This window comes from Triplophysa rosa, linkage group LG5 (genome assembly GCF_024868665.1).
Source record: "Triplophysa rosa linkage group LG5, Trosa_1v2, whole genome shotgun sequence".
In the NCBI taxonomy this organism is placed as follows: domain Eukaryota; kingdom Metazoa; phylum Chordata; class Actinopteri; order Cypriniformes; family Nemacheilidae; genus Triplophysa; species Triplophysa rosa.
The window spans coordinates 20,004,377-20,024,356 of NC_079894.1; the positions used below are offsets into that span (position 1 = coordinate 20,004,377).

Sequence of the window (19,980 nt, forward strand, 5' to 3'; positions counted from 1 at the left end):
ACGTACAGGCGCGCTTACACACACAAACACACAAAGGAAAACAAGATATCCAAGGAAGGTTCAGAGCTGGGTTTGGATGCCCAGCTGGTACTTCAGTCTAGTTTACTGGCGGCACCCGTTGCAAGCTGCTACCAGCCAACATGCTACAACAGCACCAGACGCGCGCCGCGCCAAGAGCGCCCTGCCAGCGCTGCCTGCCAACCTCACCGGATAGAGAGAGCATTTGTGTGATGGGAAAGAGGTATAAGTGGTCTCGGAGTGATTGAGGAGGAGGAAGAAACATAGACGAGATGAAAAGCAGAGCTGATTTCTGTAGTGATGATTAAAGATTTGGACTGGTGACGGAAAGGTTGTAGGCTACAATCCCACATGGAATGAACCATGTGCCCTAGATCCAGTTGTTGTAACAGGTCGGATTCAAAAAATGAAAAGCGGGGATATAAGGGAGGATACTGGTGTGCAGAAATCTTAGTAGCCTCAAACGAACTAACAAAAATACAACACAAACAGAATGAATTGTTCATGGAACTATTCCAACTTAACTACAGTCCCCTTACAAAAAATTGGTTTATGCAAGTGTACAAGTGTATTAGTATACTTCTTTTACCAGTTTATTTTTATGCACTTCTCAGAAATTTACTTAAAGGGATACTTCACCCAAAAACAAAATTCAGACATCATTTTGTCACCCTTGTGTCATTTCAAAGCTGTGTGACTGGCTTTCTTCTGCAAAACACAAAAGAAGATATTTTGAAGAATGTTGGTAAGAGAAAACCGTTGGTGCCCATTGACTTGTAATGGTTTTGTGTCCATACAGTAGAAGTCAATGGGGACCAACGATTTTTGGTTACCAACATTCTTCAAAATATCCTCTTTTGTGATTTGCAGAAGAAAGTCATACAGGTTTAAAATGGCAAGAGGGGTGAGTAAATGATCAAATAATTTTCATTTTAGGGTGAACTATCCCTTTAAAATGACAGTTTGTGTGTCAACTGTGTGTGCTTCCAAAAATAGGGGCCTATTTTCTTCTTTGTTTTGACATGACACACACAGCAGTGACGTCCAATCAGAACTGACCCTCACTCGGACAACACTGCTATTAAAGAATAGGCCTGTAGACCATATGCACAAAAAAGCAGCGCTTACTCGTCTACTGTCGCAATATAGTGTCAAGCAAACATTGGCATGTTAACAAAAGATTTCATCCCAACCAGCCTGGGTAGCCCCGCCCGTATCAGAAATTAATTGGTCCACAAAGCTGGGTTTTGATTTGCTGATTTAGTTGGTTTGTGTTTGGTTTATTTGGTTTTCCCCAACAAGGGAATCTTTCTGTCACATGCAAACACCCTTTTCTTATTTCATTCATACTTGTATTATCTTGATACAGGTTTGAAATAACAAGAGGGAGGGAAAATGATGACAGATTTTTCATTTTTGGGTGAACTATCACTTTAACTCTTTCCTGTGGCTCAGTGGTTAGAGCATGGCACTAGCAATGCCAAGGTCATGGGTTTCGATCCCAGGGTATTGCACATAGTCAGAAACAAATGTATAATACAATGCTATGTAAGTCGCTTTGGATAAAAGCGTCTGCCAAATGCATAAATGTAAATGTAAACTCTAGTCTTCTAGTGAGGAGGACCCTTATTTTGTTCAGGGGTAAAGCTACACTGGAAATATCTTTGAGAAGAGCAGAAAAGCGTTCTTCCGTAACAGTTAAGACTGGATTTAAAAATGAATAAAATGTTAATCTTGCAAAAATCTTTGTGGTTCGCAGTCTCTAAAGAATAGAGATAAAGAATAGGCCTGTAGACCATATGCACAAAAAAGCAGAGCTCACTCGTCTACTGTCGCAATATAGTGTCAAGCAAACATTGGCATGTTAACAAAAGATTTCATCCCAACCAGCTTCTAGTGAGATCAAATATTAACATCCGAGCATGCTCAGTGCAGCCCTGCGCGCCTCACTGGATGCAAATTATAAACAGCCACTGGCTTTAACTCTTTATGCACGCCAGCGTGTTCCAGTACGTCTTCTCAGAGTCTTTAATTTAGGACTGTTTTCAACATTATTTCTACTGTTTGTACACTCTGGTGTATACGTGTGTGAACGCATGTGTTCCTGCATTATTATTCCTGCGTGTCGTCATACTGTGTGCGCTGCCTCTCCTTCCCCCAAGCCAGCCAACGAACGGCATCACGGGAGAAAACGCAAGATTACCCAATCAATCTTCCCTTGAGGAAGAGGGAATGCTGGGGGAGGGAGACCGCTAGAAACACACAACGAAAGCATCTAACATACATCACACACATACATAGTGTACATCACAACAGACAAGATTTTCGGCTACGGCTATACTATGGTTACCTTAAGCCACATGAATGCCATGCCGTTCAATTCTGTCTTTAGCATAGGTTAACCAGAAGCATTAACCCGAGTAACAAAAACAACAGTACATTATCATGCATTGACCACACTAGATAAAACTAATACAACAAAGATGCAAACATATTTTTTTTACTTTTTTATGAAAATAATCAAATATTCATGTCCTTCCTAAACCAATGGCATCAGCCTCTTATTTGTTTAAACCAGCGTAGTTCCTTCTACAAAATTTTAGCTCACATTGTGACTGAAATCTTAATCTTATAAGATCATATAATGTCCTTAATGGTATTCATTTGTTTGGGTGTAAAACTTCTAACAACTGGGAAACAAGCACCTTCTCTATCCAAGCATCTCTGAAACTTTCGAGTTGTGCAAGTGTGTTGCGAATCATCTGCGGCGGCGTTAACAAAGTCCATTTACGGAAGTCGTGCCAATCGGCGGCCATGTTTACATTGGGTAGTTATTTATGTCATAGCTAGTCCACAGTGCTATCTACTTGCATGGAGGAAGGCAGATACTTTTTAAATCGCTTGCAAAAATCACATTTAAACAGCATATCTCCCATCAATAATTAAACCTGACATAAACTGTACCAAAACTGTGGTTTGCCAAGCTTAAATTGTAGTAAAAAGTACTTTTTTCGAGGTCGCTTCATTTACCGCACATGCACATAGACTGGCAAGCGCCTCATGAGAGCCCCATCCCAAAGAATAGTCAGGCAATATTAATTAACAATTGGCTCGTTTCACTGGAAGGCGGGACTTCCTTCTCTAGAGCGGCCATATTGAGTGTCGCATTCCTCTCCATTCATTGTAATGGCAGTGGCTCATCTTGTTAATATTAATATCTTTGGCGTTAATCAATGCTCATTACAGTGTTTCCCGACTCAAGCCCAGCGGAAAGACAAGAGCAACCAGATGGCTTTGGCTTTTAGAGGTGTTGCATCCCAAAAATCGCCATTGCCAAGACACCAATCCTGCAAAATCCCTGGATTAGCCCTCAACCATTCCCAGGATCAGAGGATTAGACTGTTATATTCCATTATCTTCCCCTACACACTGGGAGGATTCCGGACTGCCTTGGTTCAGGGCAGTAAGGTGTGGGAAACACAGGCCTGCAGACGAACGCATGTGCATGTGCACACGGCACAGGCACCGACAGAGCTGTGACCTAACACAGGGGCAAGGGATCACAATAAGAACATGATAAATCACTGAACTCAAGGACACCCTAGTAGCCGCAAAGACCTTGCCAAGACAGGCACACATGATACTGCTGCTCTCCACACATACACACACACACACACACACACACACACACAGATGGAAAACAGAAGCTTAAAAGACAGCCCGTCTAAAAATGACAACTATCTTCCATGAAGCACACAAGGAGGAATTTAACAGAATGTCTATACAATGAAAGTTAATAGGGACTGGAGACATTCGCGGTCATCTTTTACTTTAACGATAAACAAATATCGTTATAACTCGTGTTTTTCACACCAGGAAGAAATTCATACGGGTCTGGAAAAACATGAGGGGTGCCAGTTGTTTACATTTTAGGGGGGTGTACGATCCCTTTAAGCAGATGAAGGGAATCTACAGAAAAGCCGAATGAAGAGCGAAAAATTATCTGTTGCGTTAGAAAATGAAATATTTGCCCTTCTAATGAAAAGCCTGCTCATATTTAATCCTGTTTAACCAAGTCATTTAAGCAAGTAATACACTGAAGATCAGTGAGACACGACATGCATGAGGCGTCTGCGATTAGCTATTGGTAAAATACTGTAAATCACATCCCAGAGGGGGGGACGTTTCCTCTTAACACCAAAGCAAACATTTGACTAAAATGTTTTCAAAGTCAGTGCAGCGATGGTAGGCGGGAAAAAATCATCCGTTTCCTTCTTCATGTTGACATAACTCCTGACGCTAAGCAGACATCAGAGTTTCTGTTCCCGCTCCCTCAAATGCCACCATTCAATTTCTGATACAGAGAAACAAGAGGTCAGAGCCTCTGAACTAACCCTAATCTCCTTATTTACATCACCTTCTCTATCTATCTATGCGTGTGTACATGAGCTTCTTCAGCTTTTAACAAACTGGCATCTGTCAGTAGAGACTGTCAAACAACACAAAAGCAAAACAATTCTTTCTAATATAACCAAGAGCCTTGTCAATGAATACACAATTTCTACTGTCAATTTTCAGTAAATATACAATACAAGTGTTCATTTCAGAGTTATTATAGATTTGATGTTAGTTTTATTCATATTTTAAATGAGCTTTTATTATTATTATTATTTGTGTTAATTTTAGTTCAAGTTTTAGCAATTTTGGTATATGCTTTTGTCATTTTATAATTTATTGGTTTATTTTTAATGTTGCTATATAAGATTAGTTCCTTTTTATTTTAGTTTGTGTTTATTATTACAATTTTACTGCTTTAAACTTACTTCAGTTTATTTTACGAGGCAACATTTCAATTTAAGTCAAGTTTTTCCAATAATTTTTAGGTCAATATTTGATTTGATTTCAATGAACAGGAATGTTTCAGTTTATTTAAGTTTAGTAAACTAAAATAACCTTAGTTCATTTCAGCAATTTCATTGTTCATTCGTATAGACTAAAGTACAACAGGATCACTCTGGTCTCTGGATATCGGTAATAAAAAACATCAGTCAACTACTAAACGTTATTTTCAGTGCATACCTCAAACGGACGGAAGCGTACAAAGTCGCTTACACAGAAAGACTAGCAGTCAAGTGGTCTGAAAGTTTTTAAAGCAGAAATGTGAAGCTTGAATTTTTGCTCAAGCACTTGCATGAATTCCTCAGTAAAAATTTTAAACGCGAGCTGTATAGTTGCCTAAATCCTTTCTAAGTGGTGCTACTTTTCTAGGTGGAGCTTTGAACAAGTGCTGGTACGCATTTCTATCACACCAGTCTCATTCCAACATGTGTAAATGTGCTATGGCTATTCTTTCAAAACAGTGAGATGCATACTTTAAAGGTGCCATGAATTAAAACCACAATTTTAACCCGAGCTTTTGTTATATAAGAGGGAATCGTATTCACGCGAACATCCTGTAAGTGTCAGAACTGAAAACGCCCTGCTTACTGAGATTACAACTGTTATTGACACCAGGCCCAGCGAACGCCAGGTTCTGGAATGCACCTGATAGGTTGAACACCGCCTCCACAGAAAGAATAACAACGACTACTTTTCTTGCCCCACCAACCTTCCTTCAGATTCCGATATTAGGAAAGCGTGGTTAAAGTTTATTTTTAAAAACGTTCCAGCTCATGTGGGAAAAACATGGAGCGTTTTTTCGTTTAATCTCTCCAACTAAAAAAGATCCAACTAAGTTTACTACGCAAACTGCTATCTAGTGCTGCAACGATGCGTCGACGTCGTCGATTACGTCGACTACTAAAATACGTCGACGTGCGTGAAATGCGTCGATGCGTCGTATGTAAGTTAATCAGCAGAAGTATAATACACCCGACAAACAGCGATCGAGAGCCTCGGATGCAGGTAGTTAGTGAATGGACGGAGGAATTCCCCCTAACGTTAAGTTACCCCCGAAATGCGATCATCACAGCATGGACACGCAATCACAAACGGACGGAGAGGGGTACGTAGATGTAGACTTTCATAATAAATTGCTTTATTTTAACACTACGCTTTACATTAATGATTTACATTAACGCTATTGTACTAGTGTAAGTTAGTGTATGTGAACCTTTGCAGATTGTGACCCTGCTTAAATTACTCTTAAGCTTCAAAAAGGACAAACTATCATGAAACCACCAATGCACTTTTTATGTCATTCGATAGCTTTATGCAAGGAATAAACCAATATAGCATAATGAAGAAACTCTGACCTCCGCTGTCTGAATATTTTGCGTCTTCATACGAAATAAACCTCTGATTTAACTGTAAACTGTTGGATTGATGCAACGCACTATGTGTTAAACATGTAACATATCATATCATCTCTTCTTGTTGTGTTCTAACTATTATTTACTTTGGGGAGCAAAATGATCCCCGGGACTTCAGGAGTAGGTGCTTTAAGCGCATCATTGTGCGTCCAGGATGCGCATAATTGTAAATAACGAAGCGAATGCATTAAGCGCATCATTCTGAGTTCAAGGTGCGCGGGCTCGCTTTAACGACACTCAATTACATTATGAGACTGAAAATAGAGTCGTATATTACTTGGAGGAAAAAAATACAGAGCATACAGGTGCTGGTCATATAATTAGAATATCATCAAAAAGTTGATTTATTTCACTAATTCCATTCAAAAAGTGAAACTTGTATATTATATTCATTCATTACACACAGACTGATATATTTCAAATGTTTATTTCTTTTAATTTGATGATTATAACTGACAACTAATGAAAATCCCAAATTCAGTATCTCAGAAAATTAGAATATTACTTAAGACCAATACAAAGAAAGGATTTTTAGAAATCTTGGCCAACTGAAAAGTATGAACATGAAAAGTATGAGCATGTACAGCACTCAATACTTAGTTGGGGCTCCTTTTGCCTGAATTACTGCAGCAATGCGGCGTGGCATGGAGTCGATCAGTCTGTGGCACTGCTCAGGTGTTATGAGAGCCCAGGTTGCTCTGATAGTGGCCTTCAGCTCTTCTGCATTGTTGGGTCTGGCATATCGCATCTTCCTCTTCACAATACCCCATAGATTTTCTATGGGGTTAAGGTCAGGCGAGTTTGCTGGCCAATTAAGAACAGGGAAACCATGGTCCTTAAACCAGGTAATGGTAGCTTTGGCACTGTGTGCAGGTGCCAAGTCCTGTTGGAAAATGAAATCTGCATCTCCATAAAGTTGGTCAAAATTGGACCAGCACCTGTATATCATGCTCTAGTATTTCATAAACACATTTTTTATGTTTTTACATTTACATTTAGTCATGTAGCAGACGCTTTTATCCAAAGCGACCTACAGATGAGGGAAACAATGGAGGCAATTGGAACAACATAAGGACAACAAAAATCATAAAAAACTGGTCTCATATAGCCTACCACAGTATACAGAGCTAAGTTTATTTCATTTTTGTACCTTTAATACAGTAAGTACATAAACTTTTTACTTTTAAAATTAAAACTACTTAATTAAAAGAAGATAGTGATTTTAATGTAAACACGGATTAAAATGTAAAAACAACAATATTTATTTATAAAATGTAGTGGAGTAAAAAGTATGATTTGCTTTATAATGTAAGAAAATAGTAGAATTTATTGTTTATTTGCAAAGTTTGCCAAAGGATTATTAAAGTAATCCAAAAAAATCTTTATTAGATTAATAAAAAAATAATAATCGGTAGATTAGTCAACTAATCAAAAAAATAATATGTAGATTAGTCGACAATTAAAATAATCGTTAGTTGCAGCCCTACTGCTATCCAATCATAGCAGTGGGCGTTTGCTTCCAAGTCTTCATGGTGGAACGCCCATTCAAACCGATCGTTTGTCAAGCCAGCCTCAAAACCCGGGTAGAAAATAGCCTATTACTTATTGATTTTGATGTTTTTAAATGTAAAAACCACGCGAACGTCGAAAGTAGACCTCATTCAACAGTATAAAATAATAAACAAGCCCAGTTCATCACACCTTTAAAAACTTTTTTGCCACTCGCTGGCTTGTCTGTTAGCCTTTCCTTTAATGGGATGGTATGCTGAAAAATAAAAATTCGGTCACCGTTTACTCACCCTCTTGTCATTTCAAACCTGTATGTCTTTCTTCTAACACTAAAGAAGATATTTTAAAGAATGTTGGTAACCGAACAACGCCAGTACCCATTCACTTCTATTGCAGGGACACCAAACCGTCAATGCGTACCGCCATTGTTTGGTAACCAACATTCTTCAAACTATCTTTTGTGTTCTGCAGAAGTAAGAAAGTCACACAGGTTTGAAATGACAAGAGGGTGAGTAAATGACAGAATATTCATTTTTGTATTTGCAAGCTCTCAAAACTAATAAAACATCTGCATTTAAAAAAGCTATACACTATAGAGTTGACATACGACCTTCACTTTAACCGATATCTACATAACCTTAAGAAACATTTTCAGTCAATCGATTCTGAGCAGTCAGTCTCTTCTCAATGCTCAGATTCGCGCCTGCGGGCGTCCCGGCAAAACAACAACAACAACAACTGACATTTCATTATGCATTTGCTGTTACTGAAATATTACATCTGTGAATGAAAAGCATTCAGAATGTTAATCAGATTACATGTCTGTCAATGTAAATTAAAGAAGCTGTGCAAATCTATGTTTGCAGCGACGTGGCTGCTTCGCAAAAACAAAAGAAATGGAAGCGCACACTCCCATACCTAATGCAATCACATTCTGTGTGCATTTTTAAAAGGACAACCAGGAAGAAACATGATCTGAAGCAGGACACATACACACACTGTACTACACGATAAATCTAACACACACTAATTCATGTAAAAACGCTATTCAGCTCGAGTTAATCTTTCATTATGTGCTTATGGAGGCCCTTTAGAACAGTTGATGGTGAATCCAGAGGTGCTTTGCTAAGCAAATATGCCATGTGTCATTCAGTCCTCTAAAGAACGAAACACCATTACATCATGTGCTCACAGATTAGATCATTGCGTTTCCATTGGATGAGATGATGAGGGCCCCGCCCACTCAGACCGTCCTAAGGAAACAGAGATTGAGAGGCCTGCACACTACTCACATAGTCGTGGAAAGCCTTGGCCTCGCTGGAGTGCTCGCAGGTCTCACGGCGGTCTGGAGCAGCGCAGTACAAATCCCAGAATACACTGCAACAGGAAATAGAAGCGAATGAGACAAATTAACACATTTAGTTGGTAACACTTTACAATGAGGTTGTATCATTTATTAATATTACTTTTAAAATTTACTAATACATTTTAAAAATCAAAAGTTGTAACTTTTAACATTGAATAACGCACAATGAACTAGCATTTGTAAATGCATAAGATCATTTTTTTTGTAATGTTAACTAAAACAAATTAACTGAAAAGTGTTTTAATTTAGTGCAATTACATAATATTTGTTACATAAACATTTCTACGTGTAAATTTTATTAAACAAAATTTAAAATCGTTCTTTATTCCTGCTTCCTGTTTCGTGCATCGCTGCCGGCAGCTTGTTTGTATCAGTGCTCTTATCACTTCGCTCTAATATTAGTGTATTTTATTTTCGTTAATTATTATTGTCGTTGCTAACTTATCCTGATATCTCAATAACCCTGTTCCTGTTATTTACTTGGAAGAGTCTAAACCAAAAGTGATAGTTAACTTAACGCCGTTAGCATAGCAATAGCGTGTTAGCTTGCTTTCTGTTCACACTGTGGAATATCATCTTGCCTCTGGTTTGTCTTGTGTGCTAACTGTTTCTCTTTTTAAGCGAGTATACTACGATCCATCGAGCAACCTTGGTAAGTTGGAATTGCACTTCAAATCCGGTGAGTTATGGCTTCTATTCCTATTATTGTTACTTGCACCTCATGTCATATGTTTAGCTTAGCCTTCTCTGTCAGCTGCGAGGGCTTTATATGCGATAAATGCAGGGAAATAGTTAGGCTGACAGAGAAGATCTTAGAATTAGAGTCTCGCATCCAATCTTTATCTGAGGATAGTAAGAGTTTAACGACGATAGAAAACACTTTGGATGCGAGCAACATTAGCGCACACAGCTCGGTTCCGGTTGAAAATCCCCCGCAGCTGGGAAACTTCGTGACTGTGAGACGGCGTAGTCGCAGGACAAAACATCACTCGACCGTTCCGATTACAGTCTCGAACAGGTTTGCCCCGCTCAGTGACGCACCGACTGAGAAACCTGCTGAAAGTGCCCTAGTTATCGGTGATTCTATTGTTCGGAACGTTAACATAGAGGCACCAGCCACCATAGTCCAATGTTTACCGGGAGCCAGAGCGCCTGACATCAAGTCAAATTTAAATGTGCTGGCTAAGGCTAATCGTAAATTCAGTAAGATTGTCATTCACGTCGGCACAAATGATGTTCGACTCCGTCAATCGGAGATCACAAAAGATAACATTAAAGAGGTGTGTGAGCTCGCAAGCATGATGTCAGACACTGTAATATTCTCTGGCCCCCTCAATGCTTATCGTGGTGATGAGATTTATAGCAGATTATATTCACTAAATGGCTGGTTGTCTGAGTGGTGCCTGCAGAATGATATAGTTTTTATAAATAACTGGAAGAGTTTTGAGGGCAGACCTGACCTGTTGAAACGAGATGGTCTCCATCCCTCCTGGGCTGGGACTTCCATCCTGTCTAGAAATATGGCAAAAAGTCTTAATGCTAATGCTAAAACTTGACTCGCTGGGGCCCAGGTCAGGGAGCAGACAGTATGGCTTAACCAACTGTCTGCTTGCCGTCTCACGTCGCAGAATACACAAAATGTACAACATGTAGTAATCCGTTCTCCCAAACATCACAAAATAGAGACTGTGTCTGTCCCCCGGATTAGCAAACATAAAATAATGCGTAAACCTCTTGAAAGTAATTTAATAAACGTTAAACAAACTAAACATGAACAAAATACAGATAATCAACTGTTACGACTCGGATTGCTAAATATTAGATCTCTCTCTAATAAAGCACTTTTTGTTAACGATATGATAACAGATCATAAAATAGACATGCTCTGTTTGACAGAAACATGGCTAAAACCAGATGATTATATTGCTTTAAATGAATCTGTCCCCCAAGATTATTATTATAAACACGAGCCTCGTCTAAAAGGCAGAGGGGGAGGTGTCGCAGCACTTTACAATAACTCTCTTAGCATTTCCCAGAAGTCGAACTCTAAATATAATTCTTTTGAAGTCATGGTTCTTCATGTTTCAACACCTAATACTAAAGATAAAACACTTTTTAAATTGATTCTAGCTATTGTATATAGGCCTCCAGGGCACCACACAGATTTTATTAAAGAATTTGGTGGGTTCTTATCAGAACTAGTACTGGCCGCAGATAGACTCCTTGTCGTTGGTGACTTTAACATCCACGTAGATAACGTTACAGATGCCTTAGGAATGGCTTTCAAAGACACTCTTAACTCCATGGGCATTAGTCAACATGTGTCAGGACCCACTCACCTTCGTAATCATACTTTAGATTTAATACTGTCTTACGGTATAAATGTGGACGACGTTAAAATCCTTCAGCAGAGTGAAGACATTTCGGATCATTATCTGGTATTATGTTTGCTTCACTGGCCTACGGCTGCAAATAAAACTCATTGTTACAAATATGGTAGAACAATAACTTCAACTACCAAAGATGCGTTTCTCGATAATCTGCCCGAATTGTCTCAAATCATGAGAAATAACGTTGAAGATCTTGACATTACCACTGAAAATTTTAATTCCACCTTCTCGGTAACGCTAGACAAAGTTGCTCCACTACGTTTAAAGAAGATTAAAAATGGCAGCCCCACACCGTGGTATAATGAACACACTCAGGCTCTAAAGAAAGCGGCCCGAAAAATGGAGCGCAACTTTAAGAAAACTAAATTAGAGGTATTTCGTACAGCATGGAAGGATAGTATTCGAAAATACAGGAAAGCCCTAATAACTTCTAGATCCGCCTACTTTTCATCACTAATAGAAGAAAACCAGCACAACCCTAGGTTTTTATTTAACACGGTGGCTAAATTAACAAAAAATAAATCGTCAGTGACTTCTGATCCTGTATATCAGCATAGCAGTGATGAATTTATGAACTACTTCACATATAAAATCCAAGATATTAGAGAAAAAATTATAACAATGCAATCAGAAGTGAAACCCGCTGAACAAACTAACTACAGCGCCCTTAAGGAGAAAATGCAATTATTTTATACCGTAGATCAAGATGAGCTGTCTAAAATTATTAGATCATCTAAATCAACAACATGCATACTAGACCCTATACCTACAAATCTACTGAAAGAGATGCTCCCAGAAATTATAGATCCTCTTCTTGGTATTATTAACTCATCTCTGACATTAGGACATGTGCCTAAAGCATATAAGGTGGCTGTTATAAGGCCCCTTGTCAAAAAACCCCAACTCGACCCTAGAGAACTAAGGAACTACAGGCCTATATCGAATCTACCTTTCATATCTAAAGTTCTGGAAAAAGTAGTTTCAACTCAATTATGCTCCTTCCTCCAAAGGAATGACATCAATGAAGAATTCCAGTCTGGATTTAGAGCATGTCACAGTACAGAGACTGCTTTGATCAGAGTTACAAATGATCTGCTATTGGCGTCTGACCGAGGTTGTATCTCGTTATTGGTGCTGCTAGACCTTAGTGCTGCATTCGATACCATTGACCACAGCACACTCCTACATAGACTCGAAAATTATGTCGGCATTAAGGGAATAGCTTTGAAATGGTTTAAATCTTATTTATCCGACCGTTTTCAATTTGTAGCAATAAACAATGAGGTGTCACGCAAATCGCAAGTCCAGTACGGTGTACCACAGGGCTCAGTCTTAGGGCCTCTGCTCTTCGCATTATACATGCTACCTCTAGGAGATATAATAAAGCGACACGGAGTTAGCTTTCACTGTTATGCTGATGATACTCAACTTTATATTTCCTCGAAGCCTCATGAAACACAGCAGTTCCATCGAATAATGGAATGCATAGTCGATATAAAAAACTGGATGAGTAACAACTTTTTATTACTGAACTCGGACAAAACGGAAGTGTTACTTATTGGACCGAAAACTGCTATAAGTAACAACCAAGAATACTGTTTAACTATTGACGGATGTTCCATAAAACCCTCGTCGTCAGCAAAGAATCTTGGCGTTCTATTCGATAGTAATCTGTCATTTGAGAGCCACGTCGCCAACACCTGTAAAATTGCGTTTTTCCATTTTAAGAATATATCTAAACTACGTCATATGCTGTCAATGTCAGATGCAGAGAAGTTAATTCATGCATTCATGACATCAAGACTAGATTACTGTAATGCACTGTTAGGTGGTTGCCCTGCAGGCTTATTACAAAAACTCCAATTGGTCCAAAACGCGGCAGCTCGAGTTCTTACACGTACAAAAAAGTATGAACATATTAGCCCGGTTCTGTCAACCTTGCACTGGTTACCTATAAAGCATCGCGTTAACTTTAAAATCTTGCTTATTACCTATAAAGCCTTACATGGTTTAGCTCCTCAGTACTTGAATGAACTCCTTTTGTATTACAGTCCTTCACGTGCATTACGCTCTCAGGCGTCCTGTCAGTTGGTAATACCTAGAATTTCAAAATCAAGTGCAGGTGGTAGATCCTTTTCCTATCTAGCGCCTAAACTTTGGAATAGTCTTCCCTGCACTGTCCGGGAGGCAGACACACTCTGTCAGTTTAAATCTAGACTAAAGACGCATCTTTTTAATCTTGCATACACTACTCTTCCATAATATAAATCTTCAGAGGGTTTAGGCTGCATTAGTTAGATCAACCGGAACCAAAAACACAACTGATGTACTTGTTGCATCAAAGAGTACAGAACAGTACTCTACTCTCAGCCAGTCTTGTCTCATTGTTCCAAGGTTACCACAGCGAGCAGGATGCAGTTCATGGCCTGACCTGATGGTAGAGCGGAGAATGGGAAGTGGGGACCTGACAAGAGCTGAGATGATAGAGCTGGATAAAGAAGGACGCGGTCTCTTGACATGTCTTCACCACAAAACTTCAAATGCTATTAGATTATTAATGATAATCTTAAACTATAATTTATTTTATTATTAAGTTTATTTATTTTATTTAGCCTTGTTGTGCAAGTTCTCTGGAGCTTGTGCAGAGGCAGCAGCTTTTGCCAGAGGGGAACTGGAATCCCCTGGTTGGGCCTGGGTTCTCCTGAGGTTTTTTTTCTCGATTAGAGTTTTGGGTTCCTCGCCACCGTTTGCATACTGTTTTTGCACTATCTGCCTGACCGGGGGGGCTGCTTTAGAATCTTAAAGTTTTACTTAATTAATATTGCATATAGGAATTTATTATCTGTTATATTTGACCTGTGCTTCTCTCTCCTTTATCCTAAATGTGTGCTCTCACTGAGCGTGTGTGTGTGTGCGTACTTGTCTGTGTACGTACGTGTGTGTGTGTGTGTGTGTGTGTGTGTGTGTGTCTCTGTGTCTGTGTGTGTTGGTGTGTGTGCGTGTTGTGTGTGTGGAGTGTTTTGTGTGTGGGTGTGTCTGTCTCCTGTGTTTTCAACCTTTTCTTGTTTTTGCAGGTACAACTTTGATTGTTTTGCTTGTAGTCAATGTGTCTCATGTACAGCTGCTTTGTAACAATGAAAATTGTAAAAGCGCTATATAAATAAAGTTGAGTTGAGTTGAGTTAAAAAGTAATCAAAGTACATATGTTTTTATTAGAACATATTTACAACCATGCAGCTCAACAATGTATAAAATGTAAAAATAATGTGAACGAAATGCAAGACTGTGTGAACAGACTCTACAGGGCACTGGACTAACATTTGAGAGAGGTGGCGCTGGTGCTACCAAGTTATTCAGTTGGTGGCACAAGCCCATAATTTGGTAGCACCAGAGTCGTGGGGTGAGGTAAGAAAAAAGAATCACTAAAACTTCATCCAAATGTGTTTAATACATTAATTAATCAATTAGAAATGAATACAAATCATTGTTTATGATTTAATTATTTTTATTATATATGTAAACTCTCTTTCAACACTTTACCATATTCAAAGCACATGTTTCTTAAACCTTTATTTGTTGTGAACAACTCGTATAAGAGAACACAATTCGGTAACACTTTACGGTAAGGGTACATGAATGATCATGAATTCAGGCATACATTCATGCATGAACTAAACATTACTTGACGCATTAATACCTCAAGAATTATCAGGAAGTAACCGGAGTTCAAAGTCTTCCATTCATGACTTCATGAAAGAACAACATCTTAATTAAAACATTAACTAAGATGGGTACATCATCATCAATTATGATTTATTACGTATGATCATGATATATTCAATAAAGTATCCAAGTCTCCCAATCATCGACTAAAAGTGTGTTATTTAAAATCCTGTCATGACATTTTATTCATTTATTTCAAACATGTATTTATTTTCTCCTAATTCTCTGTCATTGCAGTTTAGACCATATTCACCGACCGTAAGACAAGTGATTAGTGTAGCCTGCCTCAACCAGCCTTGCACATAAAACAATATAACAAAAACATAGTTGATGACTAATAATAATCATGACCCTATAGATAATTCTTGAGGTATTAATGCGTCAAAAAATGTTTAGTCCATGCATGAATGTATGCCTGAATTCATGATCATTCATGTACCCTTACCGTAAAGTGTTACCCACAGTTCCTTTAATATCAGTGAGTGTTTTTGGGCCCGTCCTTTGTTGTTTGATGAACATTATAAACCGATATCTTTATTATGCTGCTGCCCCTTTAAGAGCGCACTTTACTGTAACACACATGCGTTTTGTTTCCCAACTGTTTGTTCACGAAACGGACTACCTTAACAAGGATTCTTGTTAATATGGAAATTCTGACATAATTTTGTGTTTATATGTCCGTTTCAGAGTAAGAAGCCGTGAAAGAGAACTCAGTTTAGTATTTTGTGCGTTGACTCCCTGGGCGACCTTTTTTCTCAAACAACCCACGAGACATGAAGGGTTTTAGTGATTATTCTTCATGAATATCAGTAGCGACTCACAAATAAATAGGATTTAAGGATTGCGCAATATAACATTTCTGCGTATAGTGCTGCAGCTATCGATTATTTTAGTAATCGAGTATTCTACTGATTTTTCCATAGATTAATCGGGTATTCGGATAATAAATACTTGTTCTTTATTAAAGAGCAACTCTAAATATACAAGAGAAAATAAGACAGGTCTCTAATTTGTTTTCTTTTTAGAAAAAAAAAAGTACTGCTGAAATTGCATACATTAATATCTGTGAAAAGTTAACCCATTTAATACATTACATTGCCAGATGTCATGTGTAAATAACAGGATTCGGCATCCACATGTCCGCATCTAGTTTGATGGACTCAATGCAGCCGGAAATGGTCCGTGGGGAAATGCAGTGCTCCGTGTATACTGTAGTTAAATGAATTAAACAAAGCTTAAGAGGATTTATTGTATTCGAATTACTCGAGTAACTTATATTTACGTTATTTCAGTAGTATTAAATTTACTATACGCAAAAATTATTTATTGGTCAGTTTGACAGTCACACCGGTGCAACCATTAAGAAAAACTTGTCGCAAAATGCGATCATTTGGTCGCAGTCTAGAGCCCTGCTCTATTTACACAAATATTGGAATTTGTAATGAAATGCAATTAATTCTATTAATTAATCTGCACATCAATCAATTAAAGAAACTAAAATGTTTAATCCACTGACAGCCTTTAAATACAGACAAACCTGTTCAAACAAACACACACTAGAAGAATCCTACGTCACTCAAAACCAAACAACATTCATAAAATCTGCCACGGTGCAATAAATTGCATCAACTTCAGCAGAGCTTGATTAATCGCTATGTCACTGCAATGCCAGTTGGGTAAAAAAGACGTCCAATCAAACTTCAGCTACATTCACTAGACACAGATCCACTCCAACACTCTTTATGCACCCACCCGCTTGGCACAAGCAGCAGGTTACAGATCAATTAAGCCAGGGATTTCCTCAATTAAAAGCCTTCAGGTCCTACAAGGCTGTTTGGAGGGGGGACAAGGTTTGTTTCCAAATGGCATTTTAATTACTGTACTGAAACTAAGTACCTGTTTAACTGGCCCAAATTAGATCACTTCAGGTCTTCAGATATCGATTTAAAAGATTACCTATAAAATCTCCTGAAAAGGCCCTAACACAAGGGTCGACTGGCTCCTGGCACTGTCCCAAAGGAAATAATGATACTCGAAACCTGATCATTTATATATAAACACACATTTAAAACAGAATTGTTATACATGAGGTGTGCATTCGAAACCTGCTGATATGTCTGCTTTTGTGCTAATGGTGAAACTAGCTGGTTTGTGCAATAGTGCTGCTTTTTGTTCCTGCAAATATTTACCAAGATAAAGAACATTCCTGAACACTTGTAGAGCAAGTGAAGGAGCAAGACAGAAAAATGAGAGAGAGCGAGAGAGAGCGCGAGAGAGAGAGCGCGAGAGAGAGAGAGAGAGCGCGAGAGAGCGAGAGAGAGAGCGCGAGAGCGCGAGAGAGAGAGCGCGAGAGAGAGCGCGAGAGAGAGCGAGAGAGAGCGAGAGAGCGAGAGAGCGCGAGAGAGAGAGAGAGAGAGAGAGAGAGAGCGCGAGAGAGAGCGCGAGAGAGAGAGAGAGAGAGAGCGCGAGAGAGCGCGCGAGAGAGAGAGCGCGCGCGCGCGAGAGAGAGAGAGAGAGAGAGAGAGAGAGCGCGAGAGAGAGAGAGCGAGAGAGAGTGAGAGAGCGAGAGAGAGAGCGCGCGCGAGAGAGAACGAGAGAGAGAGAGAGAGAGAGAGAGAGCGCGCGCGAGAGAGAACGAGAGAGCGAGAGAGAGAGCGAGAGAGCGAGCGAGAGAGCAAGAGAGAGAGAGAGAGAGAGAACAAGAGAGAGAGAGAACGAGAGAGAGAGCGAGAGAGAGCGCGAGAGAGCGAGAGAAGTGGAATCCGTTGTGTGGGGGTAGGGATCATTAATGGGAAGAGGAAACTAGAAACAGACATGGAAGGAAAGAGAAGAAAAAACAGGGAATAAAATAAAAACTACAGATAGCTGGCTGGTACAAATGTCAAAGTATCTGTAAGTTGTAGTGCGTATGTGTGTGCTAATAGTCAAACACACAGCTTGGTCATGTGCAACAGTGCATGCAAACAGGTGGAACAAGAAAAATCTGATTTGTGTCAAAGCGTAATAGCGGGTTCACACAAAATGCAAATTAAGCGTTCAAACATTCAAAGCAGGGTTTTTGCTGGCTAAAAATGAGACGGAGGTGGTGCCATCCCCCTTGTACACACACGTACGTGTAGGCCTACTGTACCTTCAAGTGGCTTGACCAAAGACGGCTCATCAAAGATTTTACATATTAAAACATAAAAATAAGATGAAAAGGACAATTATTAAGTTCAGAGTTCATGGAGTTAAATCAAATAAAGCTTTTTATCCGTTTCAACTAACTTTTCAACTAAATGAACCAGTCTTAGACGGAGTTTATACTAGTGCGTTTTCCTTTAAAAACGCAACTCTTGAATAACTCTCTTGATACGGTTATGCCTGGCGTTTACACTACTCCGGAGTTTTCGACCCCCGAAAATTGAGACTTTTGGAAACGCTGCAGACCCCGTTTTAGTTCAAAAGGGGTTGCGTTTCTGTGTAAACGGATGAAAACAGAGACTTTAGAATATTACTGATTGGGTCGTCTGTATCATTTCGTTTGCTTCCCAGATTCATTAAGCCTCTGTCATATGAGCCATTACACTACCCGAAGGCAACAATGACCAGCCTCGCAAGGACCGTGTAAGCAACAGGCTTGTTTAACTTCAAGCTGCACTGCGTACACGAATCGAGAACCATATGCTTTTAAATAGCTCATTCAGTTCTGCGATGTCATCCGTCGATTGGTCTGCATGGCGCCGAATGAAATCAAACAAGTCTAATAATTTAGATTACCTCATCTGACTTTATCCACACGAAGATGTCCTTGCTTTTCCTCGCCATCATGTTCATTTTGTACTAGTCGGTCCGTGACTAACCAACTGTCATCAACAACCAATGTATGCCCATACAACCAGGGGCGTAATTTCAACAAGGGGGACATGACCCCTCCACTTTTCAAAATCCCGTTCGCATCCCCCCCACTTTCAATTTTTTTTGTTATGATTTTTAACCGCACGCCGTCATCACCACAGAGAAGTAGGACCGAGCAGTCTGCCTGTGTCGATGTGGGCGTCGCGTGCACACTCTAAAAATAGCTCACTGAAAGGTTGTTTTCAATCACATGGGCGGCAGCAAATGATTTTCTCCATAGGAATTCACTATGGCAAACTCAAAGTACTTATGTTTAACAACCTGAATAACGACCAGGTAAGCCCAAATTTCTGTAAAACCTTACTTGTAATAACACTAGCTTCTAAACATGATAACAGAAAAGTTTTATGTTCTCAGTTTGTCGCTGCCTTGAACCACATTATGTTGTTTCTTTAAAATAAACAAGCTTAATGTGAGACTATTGGTAACCCCCGGAATAAGTGCTTGTTCTTTTAACAGTAGCTAGTGTTTGCTGAATGACTTAATGTAAATGTAAATGATTATTACAATTAAGGTTTAATAGAAATTTGGTTTTGCGTAGTCGTTTCGGTAGGCTATGTTAAGCTGTTTTCTTATAATGGACGATCCAACTTGTTCTTTTAACAGCAGCTAGTGTTTATGACAAGGCTTGACAGAAATGTGGGCTTCCCTGGTCGTTGTTTAGGTAGGTTAAACCTCGTTAAGCTTTTTAGAAAGCCATCCGGCTCGTCTCCCCCTGACCGCAGATTGAGGACATTTTTTCCTCCGTTTCTCACTCAATACTCGC

General features: G+C 39.3%; 1 protein-coding gene across 7 annotated transcripts in view; it reads right to left on the reverse strand.

Moving 5' to 3' along the window:
- Positions 1-19,980, reverse strand: part of zgc:110158 (uncharacterized protein LOC553590 homolog) — a 109,653-nt gene that overhangs the window by 40,800 nt on the left and 48,873 nt on the right. For all 7 annotated transcript variants that reach the window (XM_057334925.1, XM_057334922.1, XM_057334926.1 and 4 more), the window contains exon 4: positions 9,131-9,215. In XM_057334925.1, the coding sequence (XP_057190908.1) occupies positions 9,131-9,215 (85 nt within the window). The remainder of the gene's footprint in view (positions 1-9,130; positions 9,216-19,980) is intronic.